This window comes from Bison bison, unplaced genomic scaffold (genome assembly GCF_000754665.1).
Source record: "Bison bison bison isolate TAMUID 2011002044 unplaced genomic scaffold, Bison_UMD1.0 scf7180017864032, whole genome shotgun sequence".
Lineage (NCBI taxonomy): Eukaryota > Metazoa > Chordata > Mammalia > Artiodactyla > Bovidae > Bison > Bison bison.
The window spans coordinates 544,320-564,331 of record NW_011494604.1 but is presented as its reverse complement, the minus strand read 5'-3'; the positions used below and the strand labels follow the sequence as shown (position 1 = coordinate 564,331).

Here is a 20,012-nt window from a genome sequence, read left to right as displayed (position 1 = left end):
TTCCAGTGGTCATGTATGGATGTGAGAGTTGGACTGTGAAGAAAGCTGAGTGTCGAAGAATTGATGCTTTTGAACTGTGGTGTTGGAGAAGACTCTTGAGAGTCCCTTGGACTGCAAGGAGATCCAACCAGTCCATTCTGAAGGAGATCAGCCCTGGGATTTCTTTGGAAGGAATGATGCTAAAGCTGAAACTCCAATACTTTGGCCACCTCATGTGAAGAGTTGACTCATTGGAATAGACACTGATGCTGGGAGGGATTGGGGGCAGGAGGAGAAGGGGTCGACAGAGGATGAGATGGCTGGATGGCATCACTGACTCGATGGACGTGAGTCTGAGTGAACTCCGGGAGTTGGTGATGGACAGGGAGCCCTGGCGTGCTGCAATTCATGGGGTCGCAAAGGGTCGGACACGACTGAGTGACTGAACTGAACTGATCCTTCAGTTTAAAAAAAAGTTGTGATAGCAGGTGTTGGTGAGGATGTGGAGAAATTGGCAACCCTTGTACACTGCTTTTGTAAATGTAAAATGGTGCAGCCACTTTGGAAAAATAGTTTGGCACTTCTTGAAATGATTAAATGGAGTATATAGATATGTACCCAAGAGAAATGACAACAGATCTGCATAAAAACTTGTCCATAAGTGTTTATGGAAGCACTTTTCAGAGTAGCCAAAAAAATGGAAAGAACCCGAATGTCCGTCATTTGATGAGTGGATAAATATAATGGAGTATATCTATACAATGGGATATTATTCAGTCAAAAAGGAATAAAGTACTAATATATGCTGAAACTTGGATGAGCTTTGAAAATACTATACTAAGTGGAAGAAACCATTCACAGAAGATCAGACATATTCAATTCATATGAAATATCCAGACTAGAAGCAATAGCTTTTTGAGGTGGTGAAAATCTTTTAAAATTGACTGGTGTTGATTGCATATAATTGTGAATATGCTAAAAGACACTGAATTGCAGACTTTAATAAAGCTGTTTAGCTTTTAGACATTCCTGGGCATTTATATGTTTAAAAAAGTGAACTATTAAAGTAACAGAGCTCTAGGATTCCTAGTAAGCTAAGCTCCTCTCTTTCCTCTCATTTTTGTAGAAATCATGACTACCCCAGGAAAGGAGAACTTTCGCCTGAAAAGTTACAAAAATAAGTCCCTGAATCCTGATGAGATGCGCAGAAGGAGGGAGGAAGAAGGACTACAGTTACGTAAACAGAAAAGAGAAGAGCAGGTAAGTCCTTTACCCATACTAATTTTTCTTAAAGAACTTAATGTTCTGTTTCAATCCTGGCTGCACCTTCCTGTATCTTAATTTTAGTAATGTGTAATATATATGTATATCCCCCTCCCAACAATAAAATCAACTTATTTTAGGGGTATGGGAGTGGAGGTGATGTAAAGTAGAATATAAGAATGAGGTTCTCATGTTCCCAATTACTATTTAATTACTACTTAATATTTTGGCCTGTTTGTTTTATTTTTCTAAAGTTACAATTTCTTTTAAGATTCTGTGTGTGTATTAATGAATTCTCAGGTGACCAATTTGAGAATTAGTCCCTTGCTTTTCCTTCTAAAGTTTAATTTGAAAATTTATCAACATGTACAGAAATAAAGAATAGATAATGAATCTCATAAACCCATTCTTTGGGTTCATTGTTTGTCAACAGTTTGCTGTACTTGCTTTGTGTCTATCTTCATATTTCTTTAGTACCTAGTATTTTAAACAGAATTTCAAGAAGTCAGTCTTTTCACCCCTAAATTCTGTATTATTCATAATGACATTTAGGACAAGGATTTTGATCATTTTTAACCTTAGAACATCTGCAGGAGAATCTGACACTCACCATCATTTTACCTTTCTCTAAAAATCCTTAGGACAAATGGTCCATCACTTTTGGCCAGGAAATTAAAGGTAGAGCACTTAGGTTGTTTTATTTATTTATTTTTTTTGGCTAAGACTTCAGTTTGGAAGGACATTTGACCCCCACACTATAAAAAGCTCCATAAAAGGAAGGTGAATAGTCAGTACCCTTCATACATGAGAAATAGGTAATCTCATAGGTAATCTCATAGGTAATCTGTTATAAATATTTTACAGTTACACTGAGTTATTCAACATACACTATTCTTTTGCATAACACTGCACTGGATAATCCAATTATTTGAAGTCCAGGTACAGCAAATTAAGTTCTTAACAGTCTGCTTTACCATCTTTTGAAAGCAACCACTTACTCATAAAAGAATGCATTTCTCTTGGTTTCTTGTTGCATCTTTATTCATCTCTGTGTCTTATTTGAAGTGGAACCTTTTCTTTGGATGAGCTCTTATTTAGCTTCTATTTTGGGGGTAAATTGTACTATTTGGGGGTAACAGCACTGTTACATATTCACATGTAAATATGAATTACATGTATGTATGCACACAAGAACAAGTATAGATCTGAATATAACCAGTAGACTATGCGTTATATTTAGCATAAAGCCATTTGAAGATGATGTAATGGCAGTCTGCGAATAACAGTATTTATTTTATACTGTTTTCTTCTTGGTGATAGGAACTTCATGTTATTGGACTTCATTGTAAAATTTATATAAACAAAATAAGTTTTTCATATTTAATTGTCTGAAGGCAGATTCTCTGTCAGTGGCAAGTATGATCCCATTTACCTGACTAAAAACCTTTGTAGTTGATGTTCTGTCATCTTCATTGTATGACATCTGGAACTGTGATAGGGCCTCAATACATTTGTATGATAGGGTTTTGGAATATTATTGTATTTAAAATTTTAATTTTGTTGTTTCATATGTGCCATCTTATGTAGGGAGAACTGGTAAAGCAAATTAGGCTTCTTACTATCACAGCAGTACTTGTTTCATGCCTAATTTGTAAAATAGTAAACATCAGTAAAAATTCATTTAAGTACTGTTTCTCTTTCCACAGTTGCTCAGTCATCTATCGGGAAAAGACACAGGCTTTGGCCAGCTGTGCAGCTAGATTTGAGGGTAGGACAGAAATTAATGCTGCCAAGTACACAGAAGATAACAGCAGAGCTGTTAGAGCTTTCCTTTCAGCAGACTAGTACTTAGTATCTGTTATTTAGGAGGCACTATATAAATGACCTTTGTTTATTTGATGCCAGTAGAACAAAATTTTAAATTTATTAGTTGATGTCATTCTGATTGAGCCAGTTTTATATTTTTTTATGTATAAAAAGATGAAATTTATAGTTACTATTAAAATATTTTGAAATAAGCAGAATCTTGCTAACTCAATGTGAGTAGGTAACATAATGCTGCTAAAAAGTTTAAACTGTAATAATAAAGAATGAAGGTTTGCTTGATGTTTTTAAAGAAATATCTTGTAAAGTAAGCAAGTTGATAAAAGTTGTAGACAGCCAACTTTTCCCATGTTGACAATTTCATGGTATATAATTTTATATGGTATGTACAACTTATATGGTAAATAAATCATGATTGTTTTGGTAGTTTCTTTTTTAAAACTGATTTTTTGAGACAGCAAGGATGGACTTTGAAGGCATTGTGTGGAGTGAGATAAGCCAGAGAAAGACACATATTTATATGTGGAATCTAAAAGACAAAAAACCTGAACTCCTAGAAAAAGAGATCAGACTTGTAGTTACCAGAGGTGGATGATTAGGGGAGGGAGAATTGGAGGAAAGTGATCCAAAGGTACAAACTTCCAGGTCCAAGATACATAAATGCTAGGGATACAGTGTACATCATGACCATAGCTAACATTGGTATATGATATTTGTAGGAAGGATAGATAATTTTTTTTCCATCTGTGAGTCTGTTTCTCCTTTGATATTTGTTTTTTGTTTTAGATTCTACATATAAGTGATAACATAGAGTATCTATTGTCTTTCTTTCTGACTTATTTCACTAAGCATAATCCTCTCTAGGTTCATCCACTTTCTTGCAAATAGCAAAATTTCATTCTTGTTTCATTTTTTGAGGAACTTCTGCAGTGGCTATACCAGAGTCTCTTTTGATACTTTAAATGTGTTTGATCCACACTCAGCGGCTTCCATTGTTTCCAGCAGCAAGTTTTCTGTTGGTCTTACCTTTGTTTCCCTGCTTGTGAAATGTCTTTTACCTTTGGCTACTTTGTCTTTTATCTTTTTATTCCTGAGTGTAAACAGTTTGATATAATGTCCTATCATGTTTTCTTCATATTTCTTCCTGGAGTTCTTAGAGATTTTGGATTTGTGGGTTTGTATTTTTCACAGATTTGGAAAAGTTTTGGCCACTGATTTTCCAAATTTATTCCCCTACCCCCACCTTGAGGCTCCAGTTGCAAGTACAGTAAGTACTTGATGTCACACAGCTGACTTACATTTTGTACATATTTTCTCAGCCTTTTTTTCCATCTCTTTTATTTTGTGATGTCCTTAGATTCCCTAATCTTTTCTTCTACAGTATCTGCTCTTAATCACACCCAAATTGTATTTTTTATATCTAGATGTTTGATTTGCTTTTTTAAAATATTTTTTAAAAATCTCTCATCATGTTTATACTTTTTTGTAGTGTTGAACATATGGAATATATTTATAACTATTTTAACTCCTTGTCTAGTTCTGCCATCTTTTGCTTTTCTAGGTGATTTTGATTGATATGATTGCCTTTTCTTTTCCTCATAGGTAGTCTTTTCTTCTTGTGTGCTTGTAGTTATTGATTGAATACAGAGCATTGTGATTTTTACCTCCTGTTGTTTGAGTTTTTGTATTCTTTTAATATGTATAATTCTCTGAATTTGTCATTGCATGTAGTTAAGTTATTTGAAACCAGTTTGCATATATAATCTAGGACTAATTTACCTTTCTGCTGAGTCGATACCCTTCTGAGTATTCTACTCAGTGCCCCAAATATTAGGTCTTCCCAACCCAGGGATGGAACTTGGATCTCCAGTATTGCAGGTGAACTCTTTACCATCTGAGCCACCAGGGAACTGTTCACTTTTCTATTCCAGCCAGGTGAAACATGAATGATTTCTTAACCTGTGTGACCTCTAAAATTGTTCTGCATGCTCCTTGAAGGCAATTTCTTTTCCAGCTTTTGATTGTTTCCTCATACCACCTGTGCTTGTCAGTACAAAGCTAATTAAGGGGAACCTTCTGCAGGTTTTGGAGTTCTTTCTTTTGGTTGATTTCTTTGTCTTAAATAACCTGCCTTTAGATTGTAGATATCTTGGCCTCCTTGGTTCTGAATGCCATCTCAATTGAGGGGGCTGCTTGACCCTGTTAGGTTCACTCTAACTGCTGTAGCCTAGAAACTCCATCCAGGCAATCTGAGGCAATAGGACTAATCTTGTTTCTCTTCTTCTGAAGGATCACTGCCTCTGTTGCCTGTAATCTGGTGTCTGATAACTATTATTTTAGGGATTTTGTCTGCTTTTTTTAGTCATATAGGGCGAGAGGATAAGTTGTTGTTACTCTACCATGGCTTGATGAATAAGTGTACTTCCTAGTATGTAATGGAAGGCACTGTAGTGGGTTTCTTTTAATTAGAACTATTCTCCTTTGCCTCCACAAATTAATAGGTGCTTTAAAAGTAGCGTTCAAGCAGTCATCATTTGTCATCATTGGTTGCTGGACAGATTGGGAAGGTCAGGAAATCTTTATCCACCATCCATTAGGATTAGGAGGGAGGTATTAAGTTAGGCAATGGCAGCCCACTCCAGTACTCTTGCCTGGAAAATCCCATGGGCAGAGGAGCCTGGTAGGCTGCAGGCTACCAGGGGTCGTGAAGAGTCGGACGACTGAGCGACTTCACTTTCACTTTTCACTTTCATGCATTGGAGAAGGAAATGGCAACCCACTCCAGTGTTCTTGCCTGGAGAATCCCGAGGACCGGGGAGCCTGGTGGGCTGCCGTCTATGGGGTCGCACAGTCAGACACGAACGACTGAAGCGACTTAGCAGCAGCATTTTTATCCTATTTTTCCTGATGTATTGGTACGTCTGTCCTGTCAACTACTTAAGGAGTGAAATGACCAAGCATGCCCTGCTTCTTTTTCAACTTTACTTTTTTATGTGTCGTGTAGTGTCAGGCCTCTATTGGTAAGTTTTACCTCATCAAGTGTTGGTGATAATATTAAGAGGGTAACAGGCAGGAAGGCCAAGGGTCTCCAAACGGAGGAAATAGCCTGCAAGTGTCAGACATTTTTATCTCTCTTAAGCGGCAGGAGGAAACAAACTAGCAATATTTTTTCCTTCTCTATACAAATTTAAAAGGAGGTTTCTCTTAAAATACTGTGTTGCCATAAGGACACCTGGTTTCACCTGAAGTTAACTATTCTCAAACCTAGAGATAACCAATGCCTTTTTCTTATGGAAATGTTTGTCTTAAGCTATGCTAATGTACTATGCATTTATCTCCAAACTCTGTCTTCAAGTCAGAGTTCCGCCTCTTGGCTCAAAACCTACTTGACAAACCAGTATGTTATACTCAGATATTGTTCCCCTAATCTATGTAAATGAAACTATTTATTTGGTGGTCTGCCCTTCTTCAAGATTCAAGTTAATCATTTTATGGCCCAGGATAAACCATTTGGTGCCAAGATTATTCCAAAATGCATCTTATGGGTGAGGGGCCTGGTGCCATTCTGAATTTTAAGACATTCCTTTCTTTCATTAGCAGACTGCTAGTGACTATATAACGTCCAGCTGAAGACTAGCAGGGGGGTACTCTTCTGCCCCCTTCTGATGCCTATGTCAGAAGCTTTCTCTATCTCCGTTATACTTTAATAAAACTTCAAAAGCTCTGAGTAATCAAGCCTCGTCTCTGGCCCCGGATTGAATTCTCCTCCTCCGGGGGCCAAGAATCCCGGTGTCTTTGCGTGATTCAACAACAACCTTTCAATATCTTGTAGTAGTTAATTGCATTAGATTATAAGACTGGAGAATTCTGAAATAGTTCCTCATCAGAAAGGTTGAAGGAGGCACAAACATTAGAATTTTAAAAATGATTTTCAAAAAGCTCCGTCTTTATTGCCTTTTAAAAGTGGGGTGCCTAGTGTTTGAATGTTGAACTACCTTGTGTTATTTTAGTTTAGTAACAATCTTTTATTTTTCAGTTATTCAAGAGAAGAAATGTTGCTACAGCAGAAGAAGAAACAGAAGAAGAAGTTATGTCAGATGGAGGCTTTCATGAGGCTCAGATTAATAACATGGAGATGGCACCAGTAAGTAGGATAATGAAATAAATGCTTTTTACTTTTTTCTGATGAAGATACGAGGTTTAGATCTTTTTTGGAGTTTAAAAAAAAAGGTAGGGGAGTTTCCTGGTGGCCTAGTGATTAGGATTCTGGGCTTTCATGGCTGTGGCCTACATTCAGTCCATGGTTGGGAAACTGAGATCTTGGAAGCCATGAGGTACAGCCAAGAAAAGAATTAAAAAAATAGGTTAGATGGCTACAAAAAGTACTTGGTGTTTCATTTTTAAAAGGAAACTATATCTGTAAACTCACGGTTCATTAAGTGTTTATTATATTTTGAATAGCATGCAGTTTAACAGAATAACTAAATTATGAGTTAATTCAGCTGTTGAAACTTTAAAAGATAGTTATAAAATTATTCCTTAGAAGTTGATAACAAGGGCTTTGCTGTTCTGTTAATCAACCATACCACAGTACGAAATAAAAAGTTAAAGATGTGTTTGCTTCGGCAGCACATACACTAAAATTGGAACGATACAGAGAAGATTAGCATGGCCCCTGTGCAAGAAGGACATGCAGATTCGTGAAGTGTTCCATATTTTTTGCATTTGAATCAGTTCTAATGAGGTGGATGAAACTGGAGCCTATTATACAGAGCGAAGTAAGTCAGAAAGAAAAGCACCAATACAGTATATTAACACACATATATGGAATTTAGAAAGATGGTAACGATGAACCTATATGTGAGACAGCAGGACTCACAGATGTAAAGAACAGACTTTTAGACTCTGTGGGAGAAGGCGAGGGTGGGATGATTTGAGAGAATAGCATTGAAACATGTATATTATCATATGTGAAGTACATCAGCAGTCCAGGTTTGATGCATGAGACAGGGTGCTGGTGCACTGGGATGATCCTGAGGGATGGCATGGGGCGGGAGGTGAGAGGGGGTTCAGGATGGGGAACACATGTACACCCATGGCTGATTCCTGTGAATGTTTGGTAGAAACTACCACAATATTGTAAAGTAATTAGCCTCCAATTAAAATAAATGAATTAAAAAAAAAAGTTAAAGAAAAAAGTTGATAACAAGGCATGCTTTTAAGGAATTCCCAATTTGTTACTCATTCAGAGTACAAAATTGGGCATATTCGTATGTTTTAAAACATTGATTCTACATCACAACTGTTGAAATTTTCTACTGTAACCCATTTTGTAACTTTATTGAGGGTTACATAAACTTATCTGTAAATTATGCTTTACTTATATGGATATAACACTAGTCTAGGTTTTCAGTTTATTTTGATCAATTGTATATAATGTTTTAACAAATCATATATATATACATGATTTTCAAAAAAAGAAAAATCTTTTTCTCTTCTACCTTACCCAATTTCTTTCCCTGCTGACAGCCACTGTTACTAAATTCTCAACTTATTCCTTTTGAGAAAAATCCCTTTCTTTTTGACAAATAATAGTATATTATGCACAGTATTTTACAGTTTTTTTTTTCTCTTTCAGTTTTTATGGACCAGCTTTCTTTTGGGATTAGAGCAGTTTAAATTGCTTTGAAATCTATGTAAACGTGTTGCCAACACTATCATTTTGTGGTGAATTCTTACAGACTCTTCAGGAAGTTGAGCTGTCTTTTTTTTTTTTTCCAAGTAGATGTTAAATGATTATGACATATTTTGTGAACTGTATTAGGGTTCTACAGAGTTAATAGAACACATTTGGGGATTGGGAGAGAGGAAGAGAGAGATTGGTTGATCCATTGATTATTTGAGTTTTCAGTAATTGGCTCATGCAATTGTTGGAGCTGGTAAGTCTGAAATTTGTAGGGTAAGCTAGTAGGCTGGAAATTCAGGTAAAAGTTTGAGACTGATTTCCTTCTTTTAAGAAATCTCAATCTTTGCCCTTCAACTAATTGAATAAGGCCCATGCACATTTTGGAGGATAATGTGTATTGATTAAAATGTTAATCACATCTAAAAAATAACCTTTAGACAACATTTAGACAACGGCAACATTTAGACTGGTGTTTGTCCAAATGGCTGGGTACCACAACCTAACCAAGTTAACACATAAAATTAACTATCCCAATCTACTTCTTGTCATTGTGCCATCCATATGCAGGTCTTTAAACTGAGTCTCAGATAAAGACGATGACAAGATCATACATCCTCATAACATAATATAGCTGTCCTTCATGCAGCTAAAGATCTACTAATCTTTTCCTCAGAAGGGGAAAAGTCCTTGAGTGATGGTTATTTCACTCTTTGATATCCTTTAACTTGCTATGATGTAAAGTTAACTGTATTTAAATACTGTGAATGTAAAGTCAATATATCTTACATGATAAAGGGATAAGAGAGGGAAGAAAACAAAGATATTTGTGAAAGCATAGTCTTAACAGGATCATGTAGGCACTTTTGTTTATTCAGGAATCAGACTTATAAGTTTCAAAGTTACTTTGAAAAGTTACTTTTCTGACTCTTAAGAGCAGAATGCTTCATTCTCCCATGGGTTATTCTTGGACTCCCATGGACTGCAGCATGCCAGGCCTCCCTGTCCCTCTCCATCGCCCGGAGTTTGCCTAAGTTCATGTTCATTGCATCAGTGATGCTGACCAGCCATCTCATCCTCTGATGCTCTCTTCTTCTGCCCTCAATCTTTTGCAGCATCAGGGACTTTTCCAATTAGTCGTATGTTCGCATCAGATGACCAGAATACTGGAGCTTCAGCTTTAGCATCAGTCCTTCCAGTGAATATTCAGGATTGATCTCCCTTAAGATTGACTGCTTTGATCTTCTTGCTGTCCAAGGGACTTTCAGAAGACTTCTCCAGCACCACAGTTTGATGGCATCGATTCTTTGGTATTCTGCCTTCTTTATGGTCGAGCTCTCACAGTCATACATGACCACTGGGAAGACCATAGCCTTGACTATACGGATCTTTGTCAGCAGAGTAATGTCTCTGCTTTTCAACACACTGTCTAGGCTTGTCATCACTTCCTGCCAAGAAGCAATCATTTTCTGATATGGCTGCAGTCACCACCTGCAGTGATTTTGGAGCCTAAGAAGAGGAAATCAGTCACTATTTCCACCTTTTCCCCTTCTTTACCGTGCAGTAATGGGCTGGATGCCATGATACTAGTTTTTTAAATTTTTGGTCTTAAGCCGACTCTTTGACTCTCCTCCTTCACCCTCAAAAAGAGGCTCTTTAGTTCCTCTTCACTTTCTGCCATTAGAGTGGTGTCATCCGCATATCTGAGGTTGTTGATGTTTCTCCCACCTATCTTGATTCCAACTTGTAACTCATCCAGCCTGGCATTTCTCCTAAGCGTATAGGTTAAACAAATAGGGTGACAGCAGACAGTCCTATTGTACTCCTTTCTCAATCTTGAACTAATCAGTTTTTCCATATAGGGTTCTAACTATTGCTTCTTGAACCGTATACAGGTTTTTTAGGAGACAAGTAATATGGTCTGGTATTCCCATCTCTCTCAAGAGCTTTCCACAGTTGGTCATGATCTACATAGTCCAAGGCTTTAGCATAGTCGATGAAACATAGATAGATGTTTTTCTGAAATTCCCTTACTTTCTCTATAATCCAGCAAATGTTGGCAATTTGATCTCTAGTTCCTCTTCCTTTTCTGAATCCAGCTTGGACATCTGGAAGTTCTTGGTTTACATAATGCTGATGCCTAGCAGGTAAGATTTTAAGCATGACCTTACTGGCATGGGAGATGAGTGCAATGGTTAGCACTCATCTGATTGTTAGCACATTCTTTGGTACTACCCTTCCTGGAAATTGGACTGAGGATTGACCTTTTCCAGTCCTGTGGCCGCTGCTGGGTCTTCCAGATTTGCTGACATAATGAATGCAAAACCTTGATGGCATCCTCCTTTAGGGATTTGAATAGTTCTGCTGGAATTTCATTGCATCCACTAACTTTATTAACAGCAGTGCTTCTTAAGGCCCACTTGACTTTGCATTTCAGAATGTCTGGCTCTGGGTAACTAATCACACCATTGTAGTAATCTGTTTCATTAAGATCTTTTTTATACAGTTCTTCAGTGTATTCTTTCCATCTTTTCTTGATCTCTTCAACATCTATTAGGTCTCCACCATTTTTATCCTTTATTCGTTATTCTTAAGTGTTAGATATTGCTTACCAACCATCTAGCATTTACAACTTAGTGCAGTTTTCCTCTATTTATCTTATTATTACCTTTCATGAAATGATAAGAACTTTATTTCATTGTGACAAGTGATCCTGAGAAATAAGTTTACTAATGCTGAGGATGGGTTTTGGGAAAGCACTAAAACAGCAAGAGACTAGTGGGAAAGTGAAAGGTTTTTATAAAGCAAGACAATAGAAACTTTAAGAGTCAGCTGTTGAATTTGGTAGTGGCTAGAATCTGTGATTTATACAAGACTACTGTGTATTCATTCAGTAAATATTTGTTGAGCATCTACAGTATGCCAGCCATCAGGGATAAAGTAGTAAGATAGGGTGTTTGGCTTTCGTGAAGCTTATAGAATACTGGGGGACCTAAACAATAAACAGGTAACTAAGAAGAATGATAGTGAAAAGGGCTGGGTATAGGATTAAAGTGGAATGATGTGGTAGAGAGAGAGGAGCTGCTTTAGATTTGGAGGCCAGGAAAAGCCTTGTTTTAGAACTTAACATTTAATCTGAATGCAAGGAACAGCCAGCCATGTGTTGAGCAGGAGAGGAAGAAGAATAAATGCCTTATCTTAGTGTTTACTATTAAGGTTACTTTCTCAACAGTTGTGAGTTTTTTAATGATAGACAAAGATTTTTGGCTTCATTGTATTATTAATCATCTCATGCATTTATACATGCAAAGATTATGCTACCTTTCTGTAACTCAGTAACTTGGCCACTTATCTTTGTTTTCCTTTGAATTTAAGTTAAAATTTTATTATATATGCTTTTTATTTGTGATTCCAGGGTGGTGTTATTACTTCTGACATGATTGAAATGATATTTTCCAATAGCCCAGAGCAACAGCTTTCAGCAACACAGAAATTCAGAAAACTGCTTTCAAAAGGTGAGTTCTGAATATGTTAAGTATTTTTCATTTATGTACAGAATATTACTTTCCCATAATCTATTTTTTACACATAGATAGCTTGCTTTGGAGTATGTCTATCAACAGAATAAAAGGATGCTGATAGACATGGCTAGTTTTTTAATTTCTTTTTTTATTTGTGTGATCTTACCAGTACCAGAAGGTAGCATTATTTTCCTATCTGAGGCATTTTATAAAAGATCTTAAAGTGATAAGAGTAGCAACATTTCATGTTAATTTAAAATGAGAAACTCCACTCTCTTTTAAGAAAAACTTAAAGTATCACTTGGAAGAGTAGTGATTATTGATTTTAATGTTAGCAGTTTATTGCTGATTTAAGTATGGATTTATTAGTGGAGAGGATAACTGCCTTTTTTTTTTTTTTGGGTATAATTAGAGTAGGATGAGATGTGATACTTCTTGTCTTCTGAGCACGTAAGAACTCTGGAACTCTAAGCCATATGGAAATATTGATAGTAAATACTTAAAATAGTTGGCCTTCCTTCCTGCCCCCCAATAGTAGGTTATGGTTATTTGGAATCATTAGTGATAAATTAATATATCTCTTGAAGATAACCAGAATGAAAACGTAGCACCATGGAAAAAGATAATTGTTTTGTGCACAGCAACCTGTAAAAATACCTCCTCCCCCCCACCCCGTTCTAAAAATGTCTTACCTCTTTTCAGCATGCTGAAATGATTTTCTCAGACAGTGTGGTTTTCTAAGGCTTTTTGCCACATTGCTACTTCCCTGTCTGTATTCTGGTTTGCCAGCCATTCTTAAAATGTGATAATTAGAATATGATACTTATTACATTCTTATTACTCTAAAGTGTGTGGGAGATTGTCTTCCTTATCTTGAAACTATATATGCCAATAATGTACTTCAGGCTAGCATCATTTATTTTGGTGGCCATGGCATAGTAATGTTTCATTGTCTTTTCAACAGTCTATACTCCCTAGTGGAGAAGGCAATGGCACCGCACTCCAGTACCCTTGCCTGGAAAATTCCATGGATGGAGGAGCCTGGTGGGCTGCAGCCCATGGGGTCGCTAAGAGTCAGACACGACTGAGCGACTTCACTTTCACTTTTCAGTTTCATGCATTGGAGAAGGAAATGGCAGCCCACTCCAGTGTTCTTGCCTGGAGAATCCCAGGGACAGGGGAGCCTCGTGGGCTGCCGTCTGTGGGGTCGCACAGAATCGGACACGACTGAAGTGGCTTAGCAGCAGCAGCATACTCCCTAGTACTTTCCTTTATGAACTGTTTTTAGGTTTTGTCTATGTAGCCATGTGAATTTTTTAAATTGCGTTAAAATATGAATGTTACTTTACCCCTGTTGTTTTATTGCCAGCTTATTGTTGGCTTATTGTTCTTTCTATATGTTGTTTCTATATGTTGTTTCTGTAATCTAGCATATTAATGACTTCATTTTTATTGTAATCATCAAATTTATTTGTTGTGTTTATATGAATGGTTGATAAAAATGTTGAACCAGGCAGAGGATATGTCGTTAGAGCTTGCACCAAATTAACATTGAACCATTAGTCATCTCTTTCCAGTGAGTCCATTGACTTGGCTGAGAGTCCCTAGTAGTGCTGTTATCCAGCTTCTTGCAGAGCTACATGAATGTCATCAAAAACTTCGTCAGATCTGTTGCTGAAATTACAATGCTAATTGTTTAGGACATTTCTTATCTATTTACCCAATACATTTCTGTTGACTGACTTTATTTATAAGATACTCTGTGTCATAAATGAAAATGAGATTAATTTGGCAAGTCATTCTTATTTTTGCTGGCACCTACTTATCACTACAGCTGTAAAATTAGATCCTGTAAAATCAGAATCTCCTAATCCAGTTTCTTAAGACAATTTATATTAAAAAAAAAAAAAAAAAAGACTTAACAGTGGTTGTCTTTTGATGTTTTCCCCCTACTTTGTAAGTTTTCTAAAATAATAGAGGCAGTAATTTTTAGGAATTCTGCCCATCATTTCATGTTAAGGTGTCCCTTATTTTGAAATCTTTTAAGCAACCCTAGTTTCAGAGTGACTGAACTCAATTTTACATTTTCTTTTTCTTTTTTAGATTTCCAACATGAAAGAGATGCTTAAATTGAGGGAGGGCTATTATGAAGTAAGTTTGAGCTTTATAAAGTCCTTGACTTGAAATCAAAGGATTGTTTTTCTTCTTTTATTTTATGGGGAGACAGAACCTAATCCTCCTATTGATGAAGTCATCAGCACACCAGGAGTAGTGGCCAGGTTTGTGGAGTTCCTCAAACGAAAAGAGAATTGTACACTGCAGGTGCGGACCATTTTCATTTCTTGCCTTATATTTTAATTTCCATTGCAAAGTTATGTTTTGTATACAGATTTGTTACTTATTTTAATCTAGTTGAAGGATTAATTTTTTGATAGTGATGTTCTTGACAACCCATTGCAAGCTGCTTTCATTCCTTGTAAACATCCAGGTCCTTGGTTTTACTGTTTAAAATTCTTGTCATTTTTACTCATGTAAAAGATTATATTTTATGATGACTATGGATCATACTTAGCTGGTAGGGAATTGTTTGCAGTAGAGGACGACCTATTAAGGACCTAATGCGGACTCTGTAAAATTTGGTTTTGAAGGATTTTTAGATTATACTTGTTGGCTTTTTTGGGGCTTTGTAACATGGGCTAGATCAGAGACTCACTGACTCCCAAACCTGGTTCTAATTAATCTTCTCCCCCGCTCACCCCAAAAGAGTTGACAAGAACGTAGCCTTTTTGGGAATCTGGGTGCCTTCTCCTGTGTTAATTTACTCTGTCAGTACTGTTGTATAGGAATTCCAAGAGAAAATTCTATAACTTTGGTGTTAGATAATTTTTACAGTAAAAGAACCATGAACTGACTCGCATCTTGGAAGTTAGCTATAAATTTAAAAATACTATATTGTTTCTGAATAGTCAGATCTTAAGTAAACTGGTAATCTTTCAGTAGTTAGACTTCCTTGTAGTAATTAGCTGAATCAATTTCTGTGTTATTCTTTAACAAATTTATGTGATTCCTAAATTCTCACTTATAGGATCTTTTCTGAGGGATTCAAACCTTTTAGAAAGATTCTGCAACTCTAAAGATCAGTTAGGTCCCATGCAGATTACAAAATGGCTTATTTTTCCAAGTAGATACTTGCTAATAACAAGTTAATCATAAAGATAACTTTCACCCTCTTGTATAATTACCTTTGCCTTACTCTAAGGCTGCAGTAAGGACTGGGGTATTTTTTAATAAGTAATAGCTCCTCTCCCCAGGTTCCTTACTGTCCAGAGCACTATTGATAATTCATAAGCTTGATGCTTTGTCTTGATATTTTCTCTCCTTTCTTCCCATCCCATCTTTGTCTTTCTTTTACTCTTTGTTGCGGTGATGAGTTCCTTCCAGAGGAAAAACAAGAAATCCAGAAAAGGTAGAGTACTTCAGTGTCCCATCAGTTTTCTTCTCCAGTTTGACACTTACTGATTCCCAAGTTCATTTGAATTAAGATTCTGTTTTGCTAGCTGCCTCCTGGATTGTAATTCTGATCCCCATGTAAGGCCAGGATCACCATACACATGGAAAATAATCAGGTTCACCTAGAGAGCAAAGAAAGAGGACTTTTCTCAGGAAAAAAAAGGAAATCCAGACAACCAACACTGCAGAGATCAGAGCCTGAGCCCCTAAGCAACCTGTCAAGAGAACCACAGGGACCAAATGAAGAGCCTTACTGCAGTTTATCATTTGAAAAGCTTTATAGGAAGAGGGAGGTAGGGAAAATTACCATTTTGTTTATGTGAAAATATGTTTCTTTCCTGTCCCTGACAGCAAGAGTAATTTTGAGATCCAAACTAATTTTGGTTTTTAGTAGATGGTTGAAGAGGTCCAGTTCCTTAATGGATTCATTAAAGGAAGGTGGTACATCTAGTCCTAAGATGAAAAATGTCAGAGAATTGGATCTTTCCCTATTCCTACCCTCTCCAGTCCTCTCTAAAGAGCGCAGTATATTCTCTCAGACAATTCCATCTCCTAGCTAACACTTGTAAATTCTACATCATTTTGATTTTGTAATCCTGGAGTTTGTATCTTAACATATCTGAAGATAAAAGCCTTCAGAAATCTTTAATTTGCTTGTATCAAAATTCTCAGATTCCTCCCTTGTACAGACTATTTATTAAGGTGAAAGATGAAGAAATGATTCCTCTGGAAGTGACCACCTCATGATTTTCACCTTAGCAGTCCAAAGACTGAGAGAGAAAACAAACCTGTCATCATCCTCAGATTTTCTTCTGTGTACATTTAACATAGTATTCTTTCTCCAGTGTGACTAATGGGTAATCTTGACTACCCCAAAAGCAGGAGGAATAAATATATTCCAAGAGGCTTCATGGTCAAATAATTAGGCATACTCTGGGAAACTTGGAGAGTACTCCTTCCTCTGTCTCCTTGGAGAGCACTAGGATGTGAGTTGTCACTGATACTCCTACTGCATATTGGAAATTTGAATAGTGTGTCTTTTGGAATGAGATGTTTGCCATTTCTCTTCCAGAAAGAGAGTAATAATACATAGTCATGATAGCTTAACTCACTAATAAATCCTTGGACAAATGTAATCCCTTCATTCCATATACAAAGAATTGTGAATCCTAGTGAAGGGTCTCTTTACTGTCTTTCTGGCTTTCCTCATCCCCAAACCAATGAGGTGTTGCAAACCAAGGTGATAAAAATGCCTGCTTTTGGCAGTGCTACCTGAATACTCACTTGCCCTCAAATGAGATGATCATGGATGGAATCTAGGACTTTGGAAGCAGACTATGCCATTTAACTAACAGCGTTCTCAAGCTTGGTAACATGTGGGTCTCAGAATACTTGAGCCCTTGACATGAGATTGGTCTGCCTCATGGTGTATTCCCTGGACCCACTTTGTTTGCATTTTTGAGTCCAGGTCCAACATTTTTGTACTATCCTTTGCAGTGCTGAGATGTATTCCCAAACCTTCTTATAGAAACTTACAAAAATAGCTAGAATATAAGTAAATTGCCTCTTAGTTCCAGTCATTAAACAGATATTCCTCTTAAAGTTGTAAATTTGAGTTAAATTAGTTTTCCCATTTCTACCTTTCTTGTTAACACTACAAGCTTAATGTGATAAACTGCAGTAAGCCTTCATCCTCCTATGTTTTTCCCATCTTCATTGAGCCCTCTACCTATCTTGAAAGGTTGCTCAGATGACTCAGGCACTGTTCTCTCCAGAGTTTGATATCTGGGTTTATTTTTCTGATGTGAGCCTCTCTTTTCACTTGCTCTCCAGGTGAGCCTGGCATTTGCTAGGAACCAGAGTGGAACCGGCAAAGTGGCCAGCAACAGAGTCCTGATCCAAATGGAGAAAGGGAGCCAGGCGTACTTCAACCTGGAGTGGGAAACTTGATAGGAGGTCAGAAGTACTTCAGTTTTGGATTCTCATTTTCCTTATTTAAGGAACTGGGCACCAAAAGGTAGAGATTGAGAAGAGAAAGAGAGAACATAACAAATCTTCAGTGTGCCCTTCAGATTTCAGTTGTAGGCTTATTTAGAAATTTCTGGACAGTGAAAAATAAGTGGAATTAAAATTTGTAAGCAGTCACAGCTGAATGACAGGTTGTTTCCTCGCATGATGCCATTCTTAGAACACTAAGAATATAGTAGTTTAGAACAACAAAGAGGAGTAAAGATTATAGTTATTTTGGGTATTACTTCTGATGGTACCATTTCTTGGATTTTTTTCATTTCATCATGTTGCTGAGTTTTTCTTGAGTTGCATGGTTACTTAGATTACCTTTTCTGGCCATTTCTGTATAACTTTATGCAGTTGTTTTTGTTATCAACTCTCGTGTTAGAATCTAGTCTGGGACCTGAGGCTGAAACATTCACCACACTCAAAAAGTAATGACTGTAATACCCAGTGAAAGAGAAACATAGTTCAAAGTTCACCCAGTTTTTTAAAAACATACTTACATATTAAATACATGTAAACACAAGAAGAAAGTTGCTTCTTGCAGCACTTTAATAGGAGTTTAACTCATGGGGAATTCTCAGCCTGTCCCTCCCTTTCTCTCTCTGTTTCTGTCTCTTACATACATACATAGATGTCACACATACACATTGGTGTAGAAAATTGTACAGAGCTTGATAAGTTTTTACAAGGTAAACATCACAGTAATCTTCACCATTTGTGTGTGTGTGTGTGTGTGTATTTTAATGCCTCATTAATCCATGAATATGATTTGGTTTTCAATGGCTCTCTGGTTATAGTTATTCATCTCCTTTTGTCTCCAGTAATGGCAAAATTACTTTCTGATTTCCATTCTCACCAAGAGAGTCTTTGACTCTTCTTTGGATTCAGGTTATAATCATTATGTACTTCTTAGTAATAAACACAACTCTGGTACATTCTTTTGTTGAAAAGTCCTAATTTCCAATTTTCTTCCATTCATGTTCTGGCTATTATTTGCTTATTCTCCATTTTACTAATCATTATCACTCTTATTTTTTTTTTCTCCATTTTATTCACTTCATTGGCATCTAGAATTCTTTCTCTGGGAGACCTTTGGTGCTGAACCTCATCAAACAGCAGTTTGAATTTTGGGAGCAATTAGTATTCTGATTTCTTCTCATTGATAACTCTGTGTGTGTTGTGTTCAGTTGCTTCAGTCACGTCTGACTCTTTGTGACCCTATGGACTGTAGCCCGCCAGGCTCCTCTGTCCATGAAATTTTCCAGTAAGAATACTGGAGTGGGTTGCTGTACCCTTCTTCAGGGGATTTTCTCAAGCCAGGGATTGAACCCTCATCTCCTGCATTGCAGGCAGATTCTTTACCACTGAGCCTCCAGGGAAGCCCTGATAACTCTTTAATATATTGTTTATTTACTCAGGTTGTTGTTACCATTTCTTTTGCATCAAAATCTCATTGCAAACCTTTTCTCTCTTTGATATAGATTGCTGTCTGTGCTGATTTTATTCATTTTTTACAGGTTGCTTTTCCTCAGAGTTTTCATTTTTTTGACTTGTTCTCAGATGCTGATGACTCTGTTGAACTTGGAGTCTTCCTTCTTGTAGGAGAGTTTGCTTTTGTACTCACTTCAAATGTCTCTCTTAAACTAGTTAATTTTCCTAGTAAGCAAAAGAAACTACTTTGTAGGTGAACTGTGTTCCTTTCAGCTTTTCCTAAATAATCTGGCATGTCATTAATCGAAATTACTTGCCCTGGATACCAAAACCACAAGCAATTGAAAGGCTCTTGTCATTATTACAGGTGTGTTTCAGAGAGGAAACTGATTTGGTCCATAAGCCTACTATCTATCTATCTTGTTAGTTTCGACTTACATTACTCAAATCATTAGTGATCATTGGATATTTTGCTGATAGTTTCCTCATTAATAAACTAGAAAACCAAGGCATCTCTGGCTGGGTTGTTGTAAGGAACAGCTAAGAGTATGTGAATAATCCTCTTAAAATATAAAGGCCTGTATAAATGTCAGGTTTCAACTCAGATTGAAAAGGGCTAGAACATTGGTTTGGGTAGTAATTTAATTACAGAGATGATTTAAAATGAGTTTTTATTTTGTTATATTCAGTGTTTCAAAGTCTCCTGAACTTATCAGTTCAGTTCAGTCGCTCAGTTGTGTCCGACTCTTTGCGACCCCATGAACTGCAGCACGCCAGGCCTCCCT

General features: G+C 36.8%; 1 protein-coding gene across 1 annotated transcript in view; it reads left to right on the top strand.

The window, feature by feature from the left end:
• KPNA1 (karyopherin alpha 1 (importin alpha 5)) overlaps positions 1–20,012 on the top strand; it is a 72,174-nt gene that overhangs the window by 26,774 nt on the left and 25,388 nt on the right. The window contains exons 2-5 of the mRNA XM_010834257.1: positions 1,106–1,239; positions 7,103–7,210; positions 12,165–12,264; positions 14,498–14,592. Of these exons, the coding sequence (XP_010832559.1) occupies positions 1,111–1,239; positions 7,103–7,210; positions 12,165–12,264; positions 14,498–14,592 (432 nt within the window). The 5' untranslated portion in view covers positions 1,106–1,110. The remainder of the gene's footprint in view (positions 1–1,105; positions 1,240–7,102; positions 7,211–12,164; positions 12,265–14,497; positions 14,593–20,012) is intronic.